Source organism: Mastomys coucha, unplaced genomic scaffold (assembly GCF_008632895.1).
Source record: "Mastomys coucha isolate ucsf_1 unplaced genomic scaffold, UCSF_Mcou_1 pScaffold1, whole genome shotgun sequence".
Taxonomy (NCBI): Eukaryota; Metazoa; Chordata; class Mammalia; order Rodentia; family Muridae; genus Mastomys; species Mastomys coucha.
Window position 1 is genome coordinate 50,746,718 of NW_022196891.1, and position 16,110 is coordinate 50,762,827.

Here is a 16,110-nt window from a genome sequence, read left to right on the forward strand (position 1 = left end):
CCAGAGGGGCTAGGGGAGCCAGGGGGAGCCAGGGGGCCAGGGGGAGTCAGAGGGGGCCAGAGGGGGTCAAGGGTGGGAGGGGATAGTAGATAACATAGGGCAGGAAAGAGGATGTGGTAATGCTTGGGTTGTAGGTATATATTTGTATTTGTTGTGCCTATGGGCTATCACAGGACTATGTCTGGTAATCCATAGGTTAGAGGAATCTACATGACTGGGAGAGTAATCAGAGTTGAAGAAATGGTCAGTGCACCCAAAGGCACCAAAGTGAGATCACTCTGGGAGCATGCAGTAGCAGCAGGGCAGAAAGTCAAGGTTAGAAAGGAAGCATTTATAGGATGGGCAGGGGAGGAGCCAGCCAAAGAGCCAAGGAGAAGGGCTGCCCTCAGACCGTTAAATATCTAATCAGTGTTCACATTTTTTTCTAATTGCCTCATCAAATTTTAATCATTTTTGTCTGGAATTGGAACATGATATAAGGCCTGTGTACCACATTTAAAAAAACATTGAAAACTCATTTTCCAAGAGATGGAATTGATTGTGTAACCATGTATCCTAATTTTGGGTCATTTTCCTAGTGTTTCAAGTTTTACGAGTGTCTGCAGACTTAGGTACTGAAGCCTCTGAGGTTCAATTTTAAAATTCCTTTCTAGACACATTTAGAAAGGGGAGTTCAGAGACAAAAAGGATAGGAAGAAGAAAATCTGGTGGTGAGGAGCGGGGAGACAAATGGAGGCCCAAGAGGGACAAAAGAATCAAGAAAGGAGACAAAGGCCAGAGGCTCTTAGAACCTCAGGAACGCATTGTCTTATACATTTTGTATTGCCTTGGTGAGCAAGTGGAAAAAAAATGAGTCTTTAAGTAATAACATTCTACTCCTATAGTACCTTTCCCCAAATAGCTTATTAAATAGCTGAGCAGACATCCAGGTAATTCCTCTGTGTCAAGCAGGGAAGTAGTAGGAATCTAATTCCCATTTATAGTCTGTGAAGGACTGTTGATAAAGCTGACAATAGCACCAAGGTGCTTCACAATGAAGGGCCACTTGCTACCTATCAAGCATTGTGGGAAACACCCTATGCTATTACCTCACTTAACCCTGGTAACAAGCCTGTGACACTGTGGTTGTTGTCTTTATTATGTTCCACAGTGATTATGACATCCAGAATGAATGGCTTGCCCACAGTCATAAGCCTGGAAAGTAATACTTCTGTGATGGAAGTTCTGGGCTGACAAACCCACTGGCCTTTCCCTCAGTACGATAGTCTCCACTGGATGAATAATCTTACTCTTTTTTGGTATATAGTTGCTCACTGGCAAAATTCTATTTAAAGGAAAATCGTAGTCCCCTCCAAATAGAATAACAGAAGACCGTGTTCTGGAACTTACATAGCAGCCACAGAATTTTTCACTTTTTTTTTTTCTTTAAACATTCCCCCTGGAAAGTAGACAGGGCAGGTGTGCTTATTTGAGTCTTAGGATAAGAATTTTGGGAGTGTGGTGAGTAATGACACAAAGATGTCTTTGGGTCCTGGTCCTCTTGTCTCTCCGTCCCAAGGGCTGGTAAGTACCACTATGCCCGGCTTGGGGAGAAAATTAAAGGTCAAGATTTCTTGGTCCTGTTAGTTGTGATCGATCGATCTCAGTACTAATGCAGGTCTTTAGTGTTTGAGAACTAGTTAACAAGAGTGATAAACAATGACCCTTTGTTCTAGACTTCTGTGTTTTCCTTCATGGGTTCTCAGCATTAGTGACTCACCTTCTCCCTGACCCCGTGACATCCCTTATGGGAATCCAGGAAGGTTATTACAAATTAAGTATCTAGATGCTTGAACTGACGGACAGGAAACGGGGCTGCAGATGCGCAGACGGAATGCTTGTGAGATGCACGTTTTCGTTGTTTTAAAGCAGAATTTTGGGTCAGATGTCCTCTTTCTGTCCTGCCCTTCTCTGTGTCCTTTTGATCTCCATGGAAACCCCAAATCAATGGGGCATATGTTGATCCAGGTTTCTACTGTTCCTAGGAAGCTGAGCGGTGGAAATTGCTTTTAAAAGATTTGTGGGAAGAGCTTGAGCACGCTGACCAGAATTCAAATCTGATATCCAAATGACTTTTATTGAAAGCTTTGGGAACGGTGCTATCCTAGGTGGTGTGTTGATTAAATAAACACACTACAAGCATTCGGCAATAAACCTCTTCTGCTGTGGCTTTTAAAAAATATCATAGTGCAGATTTTAATTCCTCTTATCTTCAATTTAATTATATTTGTGGGCCTCTGTGGCAATGCCAGGTGCCCCCTTTGCTCCTGATTAACTCTACCCTGCACAGATAGGGCTGTCAGGATAGTTTGTAAAAGCCTACACTACTGTCCTCCGAACCTATCAGCATTCTGCAGACTCCAGTCCTGACCAGGAGACTGCAGAAGTCTCAACACATTTCTGCTATAAGGAAGGCTTGGTGAGTCTTCTTTTCTTTTCCTTTTTTTTTTCCAAAAATTCATAATAAGGGCTGACAAGATGGCACTTGTCATCAACCTAGATGTCCCCAGTTGATTTCTGGGACTGACATGGAGGAAGGGAAGAACTAACTTCTGCAAATTGCCCTCTGACCTCCACATATATACACAGCCCCCAAACCCCAATAAATGAATAAAATAAAATTTAAAAGAACTCAGACATGAGAGTTAGCCATTGAGTTAAACACCTACACTGTATGAAGCAATGAGAGCTGGGCGCAAAGCGAGTCAGCTGTAGAGATTCTCATCCTGGAGTGGGAATCAATTTGGGAGGATTGGAAACCTCACAGGAAATGAATGAACTAGACTGTGGTTCAGGCTGTCAGACTCACACGGCAAGGTGGTGGGACTGGGATAGAGGGGCTCCTCTAATTGGAATCATTCTGAAAGAGCTCGGAAAGGGAGCTTTTATCTCAGAGGTAAAGGCGTTGGCAAAGGAGCTCAGAGCTGAGAGGCAGATACAGGGTAGACAATCCGAGCTGAGGGAGCAGGTGCTTGGGCGTGTATGTATGTATTTGAGAGAGCAATAAAACCAGACAGAGAAGAGGACTAGCTTATTGTCAGGCAAATAGAGGAGCTGCAACGGAGCCCATTAAAGATTATTATACAGATGATCTGCTTATGGCGTCTGTTCAGTGGGTAACTGAGGTTTGCTGGTGGGCGGGGGTGGGGTTGGGGGGAGGAGTTGGGCAGGGATATCCGTGCTGGGAGCTGAATAACCTCTGTGCCAATGGATGGGAGGGGGATGGAGCTAAGGAATAACTCAGAAACACAACGATCAGATTGAAACACCAATTTAGCAAGAGGAATGAAGGAGACGCCAGAAATATCTGCACTTGTTACCCCAGGGGTGAGGGTACAGTGACGTCATGGGCAAACAGAGGGAGCCCTGCGGGAAGGAGGGGAGGGCTGATAGCAAGGTTGCTGGGGATACCTGGAGCCTGTGGGCCTGAGGTGCCTGGGGCTGTGCAGCAGAGCCCTGTTCCCGCAGCCCTCTTTTAGAAAGGTGCTGACTGGTCTGTGCCAAGTTAGGGGTTCCCGCGGCATAGTGCTGTAGAACGAAAAGAGCAGAGGGGATGCTGGGTCACCCATGGAGCCAGATCAGGGCTGGCCATCACTGCTTTCCTGGGAAAAACCAGAACTTGGCACGGGTAGGGGGGTGGGGACAGTTTTCAGCCAGGATGTGAGGAGCAGTAGCCACAAAAGCTTGGCTTTACCAACCATGGCTCTAAGCCTGGGGAACCCAGAGTCCAAGTGGGTGAATTCTGTCCTCCTAGAGTTGTCCTTTTCCTGCCTCTGTCATCCAGGAAAAAACATTGTAGCATGCTTAACTTTGGAGCCAGCTTAACACATACCCTGGAGATTTTGTTGTTGTCTTGAGACAGGGTCTCCCTCTGTAACCCAGGCTGGCATCAATCTTGTGGCTGTGGCTCAGCCTCCCCAGGGCTGAAGTGACATCTCATGCTTCTCAGAAGTTCCTCACACATACTAGCTCTTTGGAAGGCTATGGTGGAGCCCTCCCGTACAAGGCTGCGTTAGCTTTGTACTTCTCTGGTGGGGTATTCTATGGTTCCACATCAGTGCTTAGGAATGTGTTGATAGAAACTTCTGGACTAGTTTTGATTTTCTTCTTTTCCTCACATTTTCCACAGCCCTGTTCTCCTTCCCCTCTGTCCTTTCTTTCCATTTTTCTTTAAAACTTTATTAATTACAGTATCTTTCCCAATTCATTTGACTTATTGACTGCATTATTTCTCTAAGGCTAATTGAAGGTTCTGATGCCTGGTTAGTATTGATCAGCTCCTGCCTCAGATCCAGGCCCATCTGTGTCCCCTTCCCCTCTCCCAGAGCCTTTCCTTCCTGGGTATCAGACACCAGGAAACTCTGAGAAAGCTTTGCCTTGTATTAGCCCTGGTGGGGAAGAGCCAGCTAATGACATCACCATTGTGTTAGAGGGAGGGGCACAGAGGCAGCAAGTAGACTCTAGACAGCAGCTCTTCTATTTACAAATGACCTGTCTTTGTTTTTCCACCTGTGAAAGGGGCTGATAAAAATGTTGGCTTTGTAAATTTGTTGGGATAATTAGATTAACTCAAGTGCAATGCCAGGGACAGTGTCTAGCACATACAAAATGATCCTTAAATATTAGCTCTGTGGAGTCATCTTGGGGTGTAAACATCCTAGGAATCTTAGTTATACATGGAATTTTTTTTTTCTAATAGTAGTACAAAACACCAGGAAAGGGTCTAGAAAGTGAAAAATTCTCTTTCAGCTTAACTTTGAATTCTAGTTAGCATCATGTTTCAAGATATCTCATTTGGTAACATGAAGTCGTCTTTGCCTCGCGGAGGGATGGTGTGGACATTATTGGAGAGAGATGGTGAGTCACTGTGGGGGCAGCATCCAGATTTCTATTTCATGGAAGCATCAGGCAGTGAATGATTATAGCACATTAATTTCACTGTCAGAACATGGGTCATGCACCAATAGATATGCCCAGAGACTGTGTCCCAGCATGACACGGGAGCAAAAGCTCCCCTGTCAGAGCCATACAACAAATTTGGGCCCTTGTGCTGTGACTGTGTATTATGTCATATTGAAGAAGGAATTTTATCATATCTGGCCTCAGTTTTCTCATCTGTGGCATGGGTTGGTAATCATCCTGAGTGTGGTACATGGCATTGTTGACTGACAATACATGAAAATATTTTATACTTGGTTGTAAAGGTAGATGTGACTCAGGCTGTTCTTGAACTCTTGATTCTACTGCCTCAGCCTCTGCTGTACCATCAACCTAGTTTTGCTTTAAATATTTTAAAAAGGTTAACTAAGCTGGACCTGATGGCAAGGCCTATAATCCTTGCTATTCAGGGGGCCAAAATAGAGGGATAGCAGTTTCAAAGCCTGCCTGGACTACAGAGTGAGTCTAATGCCAGCCTAGGCAATTTAAGAAGATCCTGTCTGGGAAAAAAAAAAAGAAGATAGAAAAGGGACAGGGGACACAGCTCAGTGGTAAAGCATGCTAGAGAGGTAGAAATTCTCTCTAGGTAGCACCTAGAATATCTAAGGCCTTTGGTTCAGTTCCTAGCATTGAACAACTGTAAGTCAAATAAACAGAATAGATTACTTTTATGATAAACCACTACTTTCTATGGAAATGTAGTCTAACTACATTTTCGAGAAATGATTTGCTACAAAGGCCAGGTATATTTGGAGTTGGTTCTGAACAGACATGGGGACACCCTCAGAGACTCAGAGTGTATGATGAAGAGAAGGCTTTATCAGAATCCCTAGGCTGCCAAGGGTCTTTGCATGGGGCCCCGAGCACTGGCATGCCCAGCACAGTCTCCAGGTGATGCTATGACCGCTGGTCTGGGTGCCACTTTTGGATAACTAGGACAAACAGGAAAAATCTTCCTTTTGGCACAGAGGCAGGCAGTGTAAAGGTCTATCTAGGTATAAAGGTTTGGAAAAAATTAAAAAAAAAAAGAAAGAGAGGAACATAGAGATGATGAGCAGATCGGGCAGAACAAAGGGAAAAGTCTCACTCCATCACAGATACAAGTGGGGGGAGTTGCTAGGTGATAGATGAGGGAGAGAGGTGAGTTTCTACTGTAGGAAAAACCAGGTGAGAGGCAGGATCTCGGAGTTGGAAATCTGCACGTTCCAGGAGGGAGAGGAGGTGGAAATTTTTTCATTAAGGAGTGGGGAGCGGTGTGGTGGTTGGTCCTGGTAGGGTGGGTGGGTGGTGGGTGGGCGTGGAAATAGGTTAGGGAAAGAGGTTCCTCTGTCGAGTAAGGGGACAGCTGAGACTTGGCAGAGCAGGGTAATTTCAGGGCTGTGTGGTTTGGCTTGGGAGTGCAGCGCAATAGAATTGGGAGAAAGGGGGTGGAATTTAGATGTGCGACCTGCCCCGTAGCTTTCTCCCTCTCTGCATTTATCACATCACATCACACCCGGCAAGACAGGCCCCCTCCTCCTGGCTCATTAGGAGATTTGATTCGGCTTGGCTCCTGCTGTCAGCAGCTGTCTGGGGCAAGGTCTTTATGCTCCTTGCTCCCCAGTGCAACCAGCAGCCTCCAGCCTCTCCACCTCCCAGCCGCAGCAGAGCTCATTAGGAAAGTACCCTTCCCTGGATTCTCAGCTACTTGGTGGCCTGAAAAGAGTTAATACCTACTCTTGGCTGGGGGGCAGAGCAGCTGCTGTGGGCTGGGGAGAGACTTCTCCCTGAGCTGCAGCCAAAGGAGCTGCAGGTTAGTGAGGCTGAAGGAGGAAGGCGCAGGATGCATGCCAGGTCAGCTCTGCTTGGGGGCATCTCCTGCGTCCTGCCAATGAGGATGGGCGTGCAGACTGTGCCCGGGAGCTGAGCCGCCGCCTGCCGGGTGTAGGCTGCTTCAGTATTTACTGGATGTGACAAGCAGAGAGAAGAGCTTTTGGGGCTGATTGCTGCCTGGCTCAAGTGGTGGGAGGTGTGTTGTACGTGCATGCTTATGTATATGTGTGTGCATGCGTGAGCCTTGGTGTCCCTGCAAACATACCTTCCACCTGCCAAGGGTTTCACTGCTAAAGGAAGATCTACTCTTTCCTTAGAGCTCCTTATCCCGAAGCATCTCTGACCATCCACTTGGCAAAGACCTGCAAGCCATGAGGACCGGTCAACGACAGTAAGTATTGGCTCTGCCTTTCTCCTTTTTTTTCTGGGGTGGTGGAAAGCTGGTTACATTATACATATTTAATTAATCTGCCTCTCCATGCATATTGATTGCTTTCTCCCTGCTGAGCTTAATTTTTCTTCCCTTCTTTATAAATCTTTGCTCCCCCCCTTCTTATGCCTCTCTCTCCACCTTGAATGTCATCTTTTTCTATGCTGTCTGCTCCAGTCACTTGTGACTTAGTGCCCACTTCTAAGGATACATGCATTATTGGGGCGGGTGACACATCCATCTTTGAACTTCCCAGGCTCTGGGACCCCTCATCTGTCCCTTAGAAGTCAGTCTAGGGCTAAGTGGATAAGAGCCCCCAGGGTTCTGGATCCTGCAATAGACACAGCAGCTGGGGCGAAGTGTCCAGCTGGCTCTGGTTTGTGAGTCCAGAGCTGACCTCACTCAAGGGGTGACTTGGGAGGTGCTGGGGGGAGGGTTGGAGAGGAGACAACTGGATTGCACCAGTGAGCTAGAGTGGGCTGACAGCCGGAAAGGGAGGGAAGAGAGGCAGGCAGGGACAGAGCCAGTAGCCTCCTGCCCTGAACGACCTTGCCTGTGGTGTATATAGGTTGTGACCTCTGGTCTGCTCAGCTACAGAATAATGAAGGCCCCTGGTAAGATCTCCTCCCTTGGGGACATATTCTATAAACAAGAGGAAATGAGGCGTAGGTGCCCCAGACATGCTTTCTGGAGACCCTTAGAGCTGTGAAGGGCTTTGATGGTCTCACTTCTGGAAAGCAGGTGCAATACCAGTTAGGACAATGATTAAGGAAATGTCCCCTGTTGTTAGACAACATGACCCAGTGGGATGAGCCTTTACATAAAACCTTATTTTTGTTGTTGTCTTCTGTTTTCAGTGTTAATAAAGTCTTCCTTTTATTTTGTTACTGATATAATTACTCTGAAAGTGGTTTGTAAAAGTATTTGTGAAATGTTCAGGGTAATACCAAAACCATTTAAATGGCACAGTCACAAAGGATTCTTATTTATCCAAATTAGGTTTCTTTTAAAATGGATTCTACGTTTGGTGGCAGGGTTCCCCAGGGGAACCTTTTATGGATAGGTAGGTAGCTCTTCCTATCAGCTCTCTTTTGTGGAAACAATGGTCTGAAATGCTGCCAGTGACACCCATGAGAAGGAGAGGCTACAAGCCAACCATCCTTCTGTATCCATAGCCCCTTCTCCCATCCCCAAATCTTCCCTGTTTTGGGTCAAGAATGGGCCAGGCTGAGGAAGGCTCACCCCATTATGAGCTAGAGTGACTTGCATATTCATTTCTTCAGCCTGTGTCTGGGATCCCTGCCAAGGAGCATGCCCAGTGGTGAGGGTGTCTGATGGCTTACCTCCAAGTCCCTTCAATCCCCCTCCTTGCTCCCCTTTTCTCAAACCCTGGCTCATTTCCACCTGGGACAGGTGTCCTTGGAGGGAGGAGGGAACCAGAACAGCATCCAATCAGATTATTTTGGAGCAAGTGCTAGTGCTGACCTCTCCTCCCTGGTCTCTTCCGGGGCTGGTCACTTGGGCATCAGTCTAGTGAGATAAAGAGAACAGTAATTTTTGGGTTGCAGGCCCATGCCTCCCTAAGGGTACCTGTCCCAATTTTGGTTGATGGCCAGTGGTTGGGGAAGCCGCAACTTCTGACCAACAGTCTGCAATGTGAAGCCACCTGGCATTTGTTCCTGTCAGTCTTTGATTGGCTGCCCTTGCTAAGAGCAAGCTGACACTTGTGGGGGCTGTGGGAAGTGCTCAGATGGTGGAAAGCCATTGGAAAGGTGTATCTTGCAGACAGATGTGAGGGGGTGAACCCTCTTACAGCAGACTCTTTGATTTTAGGTAAGAGGACGTGAGAGGGTAAATCCCTGAACCCAGCAGTCTTATTTCCAACCCTGACGTCCCTGCAAACCAGCCCAAGGGGTAACCATAAGCGGATGCCTGTATGGCTGCCTTACTGATGCCACGCAGGTAATGAATTGATGACCTGTCTTCTTGTTCCTGCCCCTCTCTTCTTTGTTCCACCTTCTGGTTTCTCAGTTCTCCTGCTCTAAAGCTCTCCATGGTCCTCTTGGACTACTTCTGCTGGGCCTCCAGTATGTGCACTGTGCTTTTCTTGCCTTTGTGCTTGCTTACAAAGTTATAGCCTTGCAAGTCGGACCTGTGTCAGCCCCATGCCCTCCTGGTGATTTGGTAGAATTTCTTAGTGGTGACTTTGGGGGTAGGATAAGGGACTGTGCATGAACTTGTGTGAAACTTTGTGAGTTACTGGGACAGGGGTTTGTAGAGAAAGATGAGGAAATGATACCTTTTTTCCCTTTCCTTTCTTCCTTCTCCCTCTCTCCATTCCTTCCTTCCTCCTTCCCTTCCTTCCTTCTGTGCTGGTTTGCTTGCTTGCTTGCTTCCTTCCTTCCTTCCTTCCTCCCTTCCTACCTTCCTCACTCTTTTCCTCCTTCCTTCCTCCCTCCATCTCATTTCTTTCTTCCTTCCTCTCTCCACCTCCTTCCTTCCTTCCTTCCTCCCTCCCTCCCTCCACCTCCTTCCTTCTTTCTTTCCTACCTTCCTCACTCTCTCTTCCTCCTTCCTCTCTCCCTCCATCTCTCCTTCCTTCCTTCCTTCCTTCCTTCCTTCCTTCCTTCCTTCCTTCCTCCTTCCCTCTCTCCCTCCTCTTAGCCTCTCTCTCCTGTGTCTACTCTCATCATTTTCTATCTGGCTAAGGAGGTGGCGATTCAGCTTTTGACTAGGAATAGAGGAAATCATTTTGTCTCAAGTAAATTTGCTTTTGTGAACTATTTGAACACTTCAGAGTAGTCTTGGGAGCAAGCAGTGCCCTTTAAACTAGTCCGTGCCAAACCTTGGTGCATAAAAGCTGGTATGGATTTGCCACTTTCTGAGAGTCCTGTTTGTTGTTTTTATGATTGATGATCCTGAGGCATTGGAGTCAGCTGCAGGTTGGGGCCTGACCTGTGGTACAGCCTGAGCAGGACCTTTGCTCGAATTCACAGCAGTGATGATTCATAGGGCTTTTAATCAGTTGCTTGAATGGCCTGGTGCTGGGTACCCTGCAATTTCTAACAGTGAATGGACACAGAAGATGCTCTCTGTTTCAGGAGAGAGAGTAGCTGTCGCAACCCTTTTGAAATGCCACAAAATAGACAAATAGATGGCAGCACAGTGCAGCCTGCCTGGGAGGAGAGGTGGGGCAGAGACCTGCAGGCAGATTTCCTGTGGGAGAGGATATTTCTGGAAACTCGGATTCTTCAGCTCCAAGGGGGCTCTGCAGAGATATGCTGTGGAATACAAATGTCCATCCCTGCCAAGGACAATACCATCTCAGTGGGCAAATGTCAGATAAGATTTCTGTGAACAAAGACAATGAACAGGCCAGGGAATGGAAATCCATTGAAGTTAATGGAAGTGAATGAATTGGATGACCCCTAACTCCCCTATCTGGTTTTAGGGTTTGTGCAAAAGAGGGAAAGGAAGACAGGCCAGAAGGACTTGCTTTTGGCATGCAAAGATGACCTGTTGTAGGGCTGTTTCCATGGTGATATCTACCCATGATGCATATGATAATTCCTTTTTCAAGTCAGACTGAAGACCCGGTCTGGTTATATCAATTTTTTCCTCCATTTACTTTTGCCCTCAGTGTGAGGAATTGTCATGGTTAAAGGTAAGAGGTTAACAAACTTCTGTTATCATGAACCTGAGAGTAAATATTTTCGGCTTTCCTACAGGCTGAGTGTACGGACAATGTTGCAACTATCTAACTTTGCCCTTGAAGTTGAAGGCATCTTTAGACAGGATGTGAACAAACAGTGGTGTTCTGTTCCTGTAAAACCATGTATATACACACCTTGAGGGAAGGTAGTTTGCCAGTCCCTTATTGAAGGTAAATAGGGCAATTTAAGCAGGCATAAGGACTGTCCAAGGGAACACTGGCTTTCCTCTGTGGGTGGCATCCATAGTTCTTAAATCCCTGCTGGTCCATAGGCATTTGTGTACAGATAGCCTAATGGGATGGGATGCGCTGAGAGAAACTATCTGGGAACTGATCCACCTTGAAGCCCTACACTCCGCGCTGACCCTCTCGTGCACCCCTGTATTTTGAGTCACCCCTTTCCTCTGTGTGCAGGCCCTGCTTTCATGACTTCCTAGTCAGGGGCTGCGGCCACCACCAACCCTGTCGCTTTGCCCCGCTAGTGGGAAAGCAAAATGGGATTGTTATTTTGTAACTGCTGTGTTTCCACTCCCTACAGAGAATCCTAATTTAGAAGTTCTCCCAAGCTAATGACCTTCAGTGCCTTACCATCAACTTGCCTTGTCAGCTTTAAAAAGCTTTCAGCCTTTAGGGGAAGGGCACAAGAAGGGCCCCACACCTATTATTGCTATTTCTATAGTGGAAATAAGGTGTGAGCACAGCCCTTGCCTCTGCTCTTGCTGATGGATTCTGGGGCGGGCAGGGCAGCAGATCTGGGGGCTTTTCCTAGAGCTGGCAGTTGTGGCCATGACAGCCCTTTCCTTCTGCCCCCACCCACTGCAGGAACAAAGGCATGAGGACCAGATTGGGATGCCTGTCGCACAAATCAGACTCCTGCAGTGATTTCACAGCCATCCTTCCCGACAAACCCAACCGCGCTCTCAAGTGAGTAGCATCGCTTGCCTTGAGTTCCTGGGTACCCACACTCTGTGTCTTTGGAACCCTGTTCTCTAGCAAGTTGTTGACCCTATAAACCATAGGACCATAAATTCTGGTCTCTTGGCAGCTTCTTTTCTACCCCTGCATGTGAACAATAAAAAGGCACAGCTCGGGCGGGAAACTTCATTCTCCTAAGAACCAATCCTGCCCATCATGCCTGAAGCCTTGGCTAGGGAAGAGCACTTCTTGATTCTACATACTTGTCAACCTGAGCTCTCAGTTTGGAAATAAGCATCCAAAGTTACTCTAAAAATATGCTTAGATTCAGATCATCTGGATTCAGCACCTGCTCTGCGCAGACACTGTTCTCAATGATGTCACAGATGTCACCTTGATTCACCCCCCCCCCACTCACCTCTGTAAGGGGCATCACTGTCTTCATTCCAAGAGGTGAAGACTTTGAGGTGACAGGAAGAGGTAGAGTTTGTGAGCGGAGCCTAACTCTTTTGTCTCCAAGATTCGCCCCCCCACCCCCACTATCACCTTGACATCTTGAACTCGCATAGCTATATGCCTTTATTGTTCAGACCAAAGGTAATATGTAGGACCCTGAATACCCACCCAGGGCGATTCTTTTTTCTGGTATTGGGGAAGCAAACCTAGAACCTCATTACGCCAAGTCAGCACTTTACCTCTAAGCTGTAGCCCCGCCCCCACTTAAGAAGTTTCCCCAGCTGTTGCTTGAATCCGTACCAGTTCACTGAAGTAGAATTGCAGGACTCTAGTACAGTATGCATTTGCTCTCCACCAGTCCAAGGAGTCCTGGACAGATGTGAGCCGTGGTTGGGGAAGAGGCGATGTGTCAGAAACACTCAGAGAGATGCTATTGCTTCCTAGGAGACTCTCCACAGAAGAAGCAACGAGGTGGGCCGACTCCTTTGATGTGCTTCTCTCTCATAAGTGTAAGTAGAATTCAGGCTGCATCACATCAAAGCAAATCATCCATGTGGCAAAAGATGTAGCAAATGCTTCCTAGGCTCAGGACCCAGTGCCAGGTCACCAGCTCTCCACGGTCCGCACACAGCAAGAAGAGCAGATTGCATAGAAAGCTGGGGTTTTAAATGAAGTTAGGTTAGGCCTGTCCTTCCTGTTTTCTGTATTCAAACCACTGTCCCAAGATGCTCCAGTTTCTCAGATATTATATTATATTACATTATATTATTTAAAATATCTGTGCTTTTTTTGGTGACCTGTCCTGGTTACTGGATACTTGGGTGGACTACCTGTTTTGTTCTTGTTTTTGTTTTTTTAAATTTTCTCTCCATTTTTTTAAAGATTTATTTATTTATTTATTTATTTATTTTATGTGTATGAGTACACTGTAGCTGTACAGATGGCCGTAAGCCATCATATGGCTGCTGGGAATTGAACTCAGGACAGCCCTGCTCACGCTGGACCCCTCTTGCTCCAGCCTGCTCATTCGGCCCTGTTCCCTCCAGCGTAATACACTGTAGCTGTGTTCAGACGCACCAGAAGAGGGCGTCAGATCTCATTACGGGTGGTTGTGAGCCACTACGTGGTTGCTGGGACCCAAACTCAGGACCTTTGGAAGAGCAGTCAGAGAGAGACATCTTGCCAGCCTTTTTTTTTTTTTTTTTTTAAAAAAGCAGATGCCATTAAAAGAGACTGCTTTTTTAGGTCTGGGAAGGTATAGTTCAATGGTTGAGTACTTGCTTAGCATGTGTGAGGCTCTGGATTCAAACCTCTCCTCTTTTTGAAACAAGGTGTCTTATAGCTTAGGCTGGCCTCAACTTCATTATCTAGCCAAGGATGGCCTTGAACTCAGGATTCTCCTGCTTCCACCTGCCACCTTCCAAGCACTGAGATCACAGGCATGGCTCACTGTGGCTGATGGCTTAGCAATTTTGACCAGAGAGAATTCAGTTTAGGTAGCTAGAGTGATGAGCTGACTAGAAGTGGAGGATCTTGGTTCTGGGCTAGGTCTAGAAGGGAAAATAACCTCGTTCCCCCATGCCAGTGGAGAGTGCTGGCTACTTAGTCAAATGAACATTGCATGTATTTTAACGATCCCTTGAATTGACAGAACCCCATTTCTATCCTAGCTGCATGTGTCCCCCCTCCCTGGCCAGAACGCCGTTCCGCTCTCCCTACCTCCTCTTCTGTCTCCTCCTTGTTCAGCTGCTGTGTCTTTTGTTCCCTACAAAGGCAGGGAGGGTTGTGCACATTGTAGTGTGCAGAGGGCAATTTATCATTAGGCAAGCTTTTCAGCTCTTCCTTCTCAACAGGAAGCAAGTCAAAATTCCTTGGGCTCCGAAATCCCTCTGGCATTAAGCACATGGAAGTGGCAAAGCAGGGGCAGGGAGGAGAGAGGGGGTGTTCTGAGGAGACAGGAAGGTTGCAGACAGACATTCCGTGTTCCTCCTCAGTTCGACACGGCAGCATGAGATCTGGGGGCAGAAGGGCTGCCTTCATTTTGCTGTGCTGGTCCTACACTGGGAATGCGTCCCTGGACAGTTAAATTGAATCTGTGGTTGGGATTGAGATCTGTGACCTCAATTGTTGACCTGGCTTGGTTACTGGATGCTGGGGTGGTCATGGTGGAACCCTTTGGTTTTTAGCAAATGCCATTAGAAGTGACTTGGCTTGTCCAGGTCTGGAAAGGTCACTGAATGGTGAGGCTCTGGGTTCAGTCCTCAGCATTGCTGCTGCTGCATCGTCATTGTAGTCATTCTCCTCCTCATCGTCATTATCATCATCATCATCATCCAAGAACAAGAAGTGATTTTGCTCTTAATTCGATGAAGTTCTGTCCTCTGACTTTGCTTCTTGTTCTTAATAAACAAATTAAGAAATACTTTGTGTGTGTGTGTGTGTGTGTGTGTGTGTGTGTGAGGCATATGCAAGTACACATTTGTGTGTGCCTGAGCCTGTGTACACTTTTGTGCGTGTATGTGGAGGCCAGAGGTTGCTGTATCTTATTCTATCACTCTTCACTTTATTTATAATTGATTTCTATGTGTGTTTGTGTGTACATAGGGTGTGTGGGTGTATAGGTGTATAGGCGTGTGGGTGTATAAGTGTATAGGTGTATAGGCATGTGGGTGTATAGGTGTATAGGTGTGTGGGTGTATAGGTGTATAGGCGTGTGGGTGTATAAGTGTATAGGTGTATAGGCGTGTGGGTGTATAGGTGTATAGGCGTGTGGGTGTATAGGTGTATAGGCGTATAGGTGTATAGGTGTGTGGGTGTATAGGTGTATAGGTGTGTGGGTGTATAGGTGTATAGGCGTGTGGGTGTATAGGTGTATAGGTGTATAGGTGTATAGGTGTGTGGGTGTATAGGCGTGTGGGTGTATAGGTGTATAGGCGTGTGGGTGTATAGGTGTATAGGTGTGTGGGTGTATAGGTGTATAGGTGTGTGGGTGTATAGGTGTATAGGTGTGTGGGTGTATAGGTGTATAGGCGTGTGGGCTCATGCCTGCTTCAGGGCGCTTACTGAGTTTAGCAGATAACTTCTGGAAGTTGGTTCTCTGCTTCCACCATGAGGGTTCTGTGAATTGAATTTAGGTATTAGGCTTGGTTGCAAGTGCTCTCCCCAGCTACCTACATTATTGTAGTAGTAGTAGTTGTTGTTATTATTATTATTATTGGAACAGTCTTTCAGTAAACCTGGGACTTACCAGTTAGGTAGCATTAGCTGGCCAATGAGATCAGGAACTTCCAGCCTCTTCTTTCCCAGGAACACACCATCACACTTATTTATTTATTTATTTTTATGTAGGCCCTGAGGGTCTGAATCCAGGCTCTCATGCCAGCACCTAAGCACTTTACTAACCGAGCCATCTCCCCAGCTGACAAATATTTTGGAGTAGATTTAAAAATAAGCTGCAATATCTAAGAGTAAGTCACATTATAAAACACTTGTGACTTTGGCATTCCATGGGATATACTTAGGCAGGAAAATAATTCAGCGTGGAGTGTGCAGCATATGTGACACACAGCTGTGCCTCGATAGCAAGCTCGCAGGGTGACTCTGCCAAGGGAGTGGCATACATGTGATGATGAGATTTACCATTAGATAGTAATGCTTTCCTAAAAACGAGGTTATTGATTATTTTCCTGGAGTTCTGCAGGAGAAATGTCACTACCATGCTATGTCTTCTCTTGAGCTGGCTTTGATTCAAGGTCATCCTCAAGTTCCATTTCTATTTCAGCCTCAGCTCAAGTCCCCCAGGCTGTTC

The 16,110-nt window shown here is 46.6% G+C and overlaps 1 protein-coding gene across 17 annotated transcripts in view; it reads left to right on the forward strand.

Annotated features, from left to right (window-relative positions):
- Rgs8 (regulator of G protein signaling 8) overlaps positions 1–16,110 on the forward strand; it is a 46,159-nt gene that overhangs the window by 4,900 nt on the left and 25,149 nt on the right. The window contains exons 1-6 of one of the 17 annotated variants that reach the window (XM_031384942.1): positions 1,173–1,563; positions 2,330–2,458; positions 7,107–7,180; positions 9,053–9,181; positions 11,754–11,855; positions 12,747–12,811. In XM_031384942.1, the coding sequence (XP_031240802.1) occupies positions 9,156–9,181; positions 11,754–11,855; positions 12,747–12,811 (193 nt within the window). In that variant the 5' untranslated portion in view covers positions 1,173–1,563; positions 2,330–2,458; positions 7,107–7,180; positions 9,053–9,155. The other 16 variants (XM_031384932.1, XM_031384915.1, XM_031384927.1 and 13 more) reach the window with 16 other exon arrangements.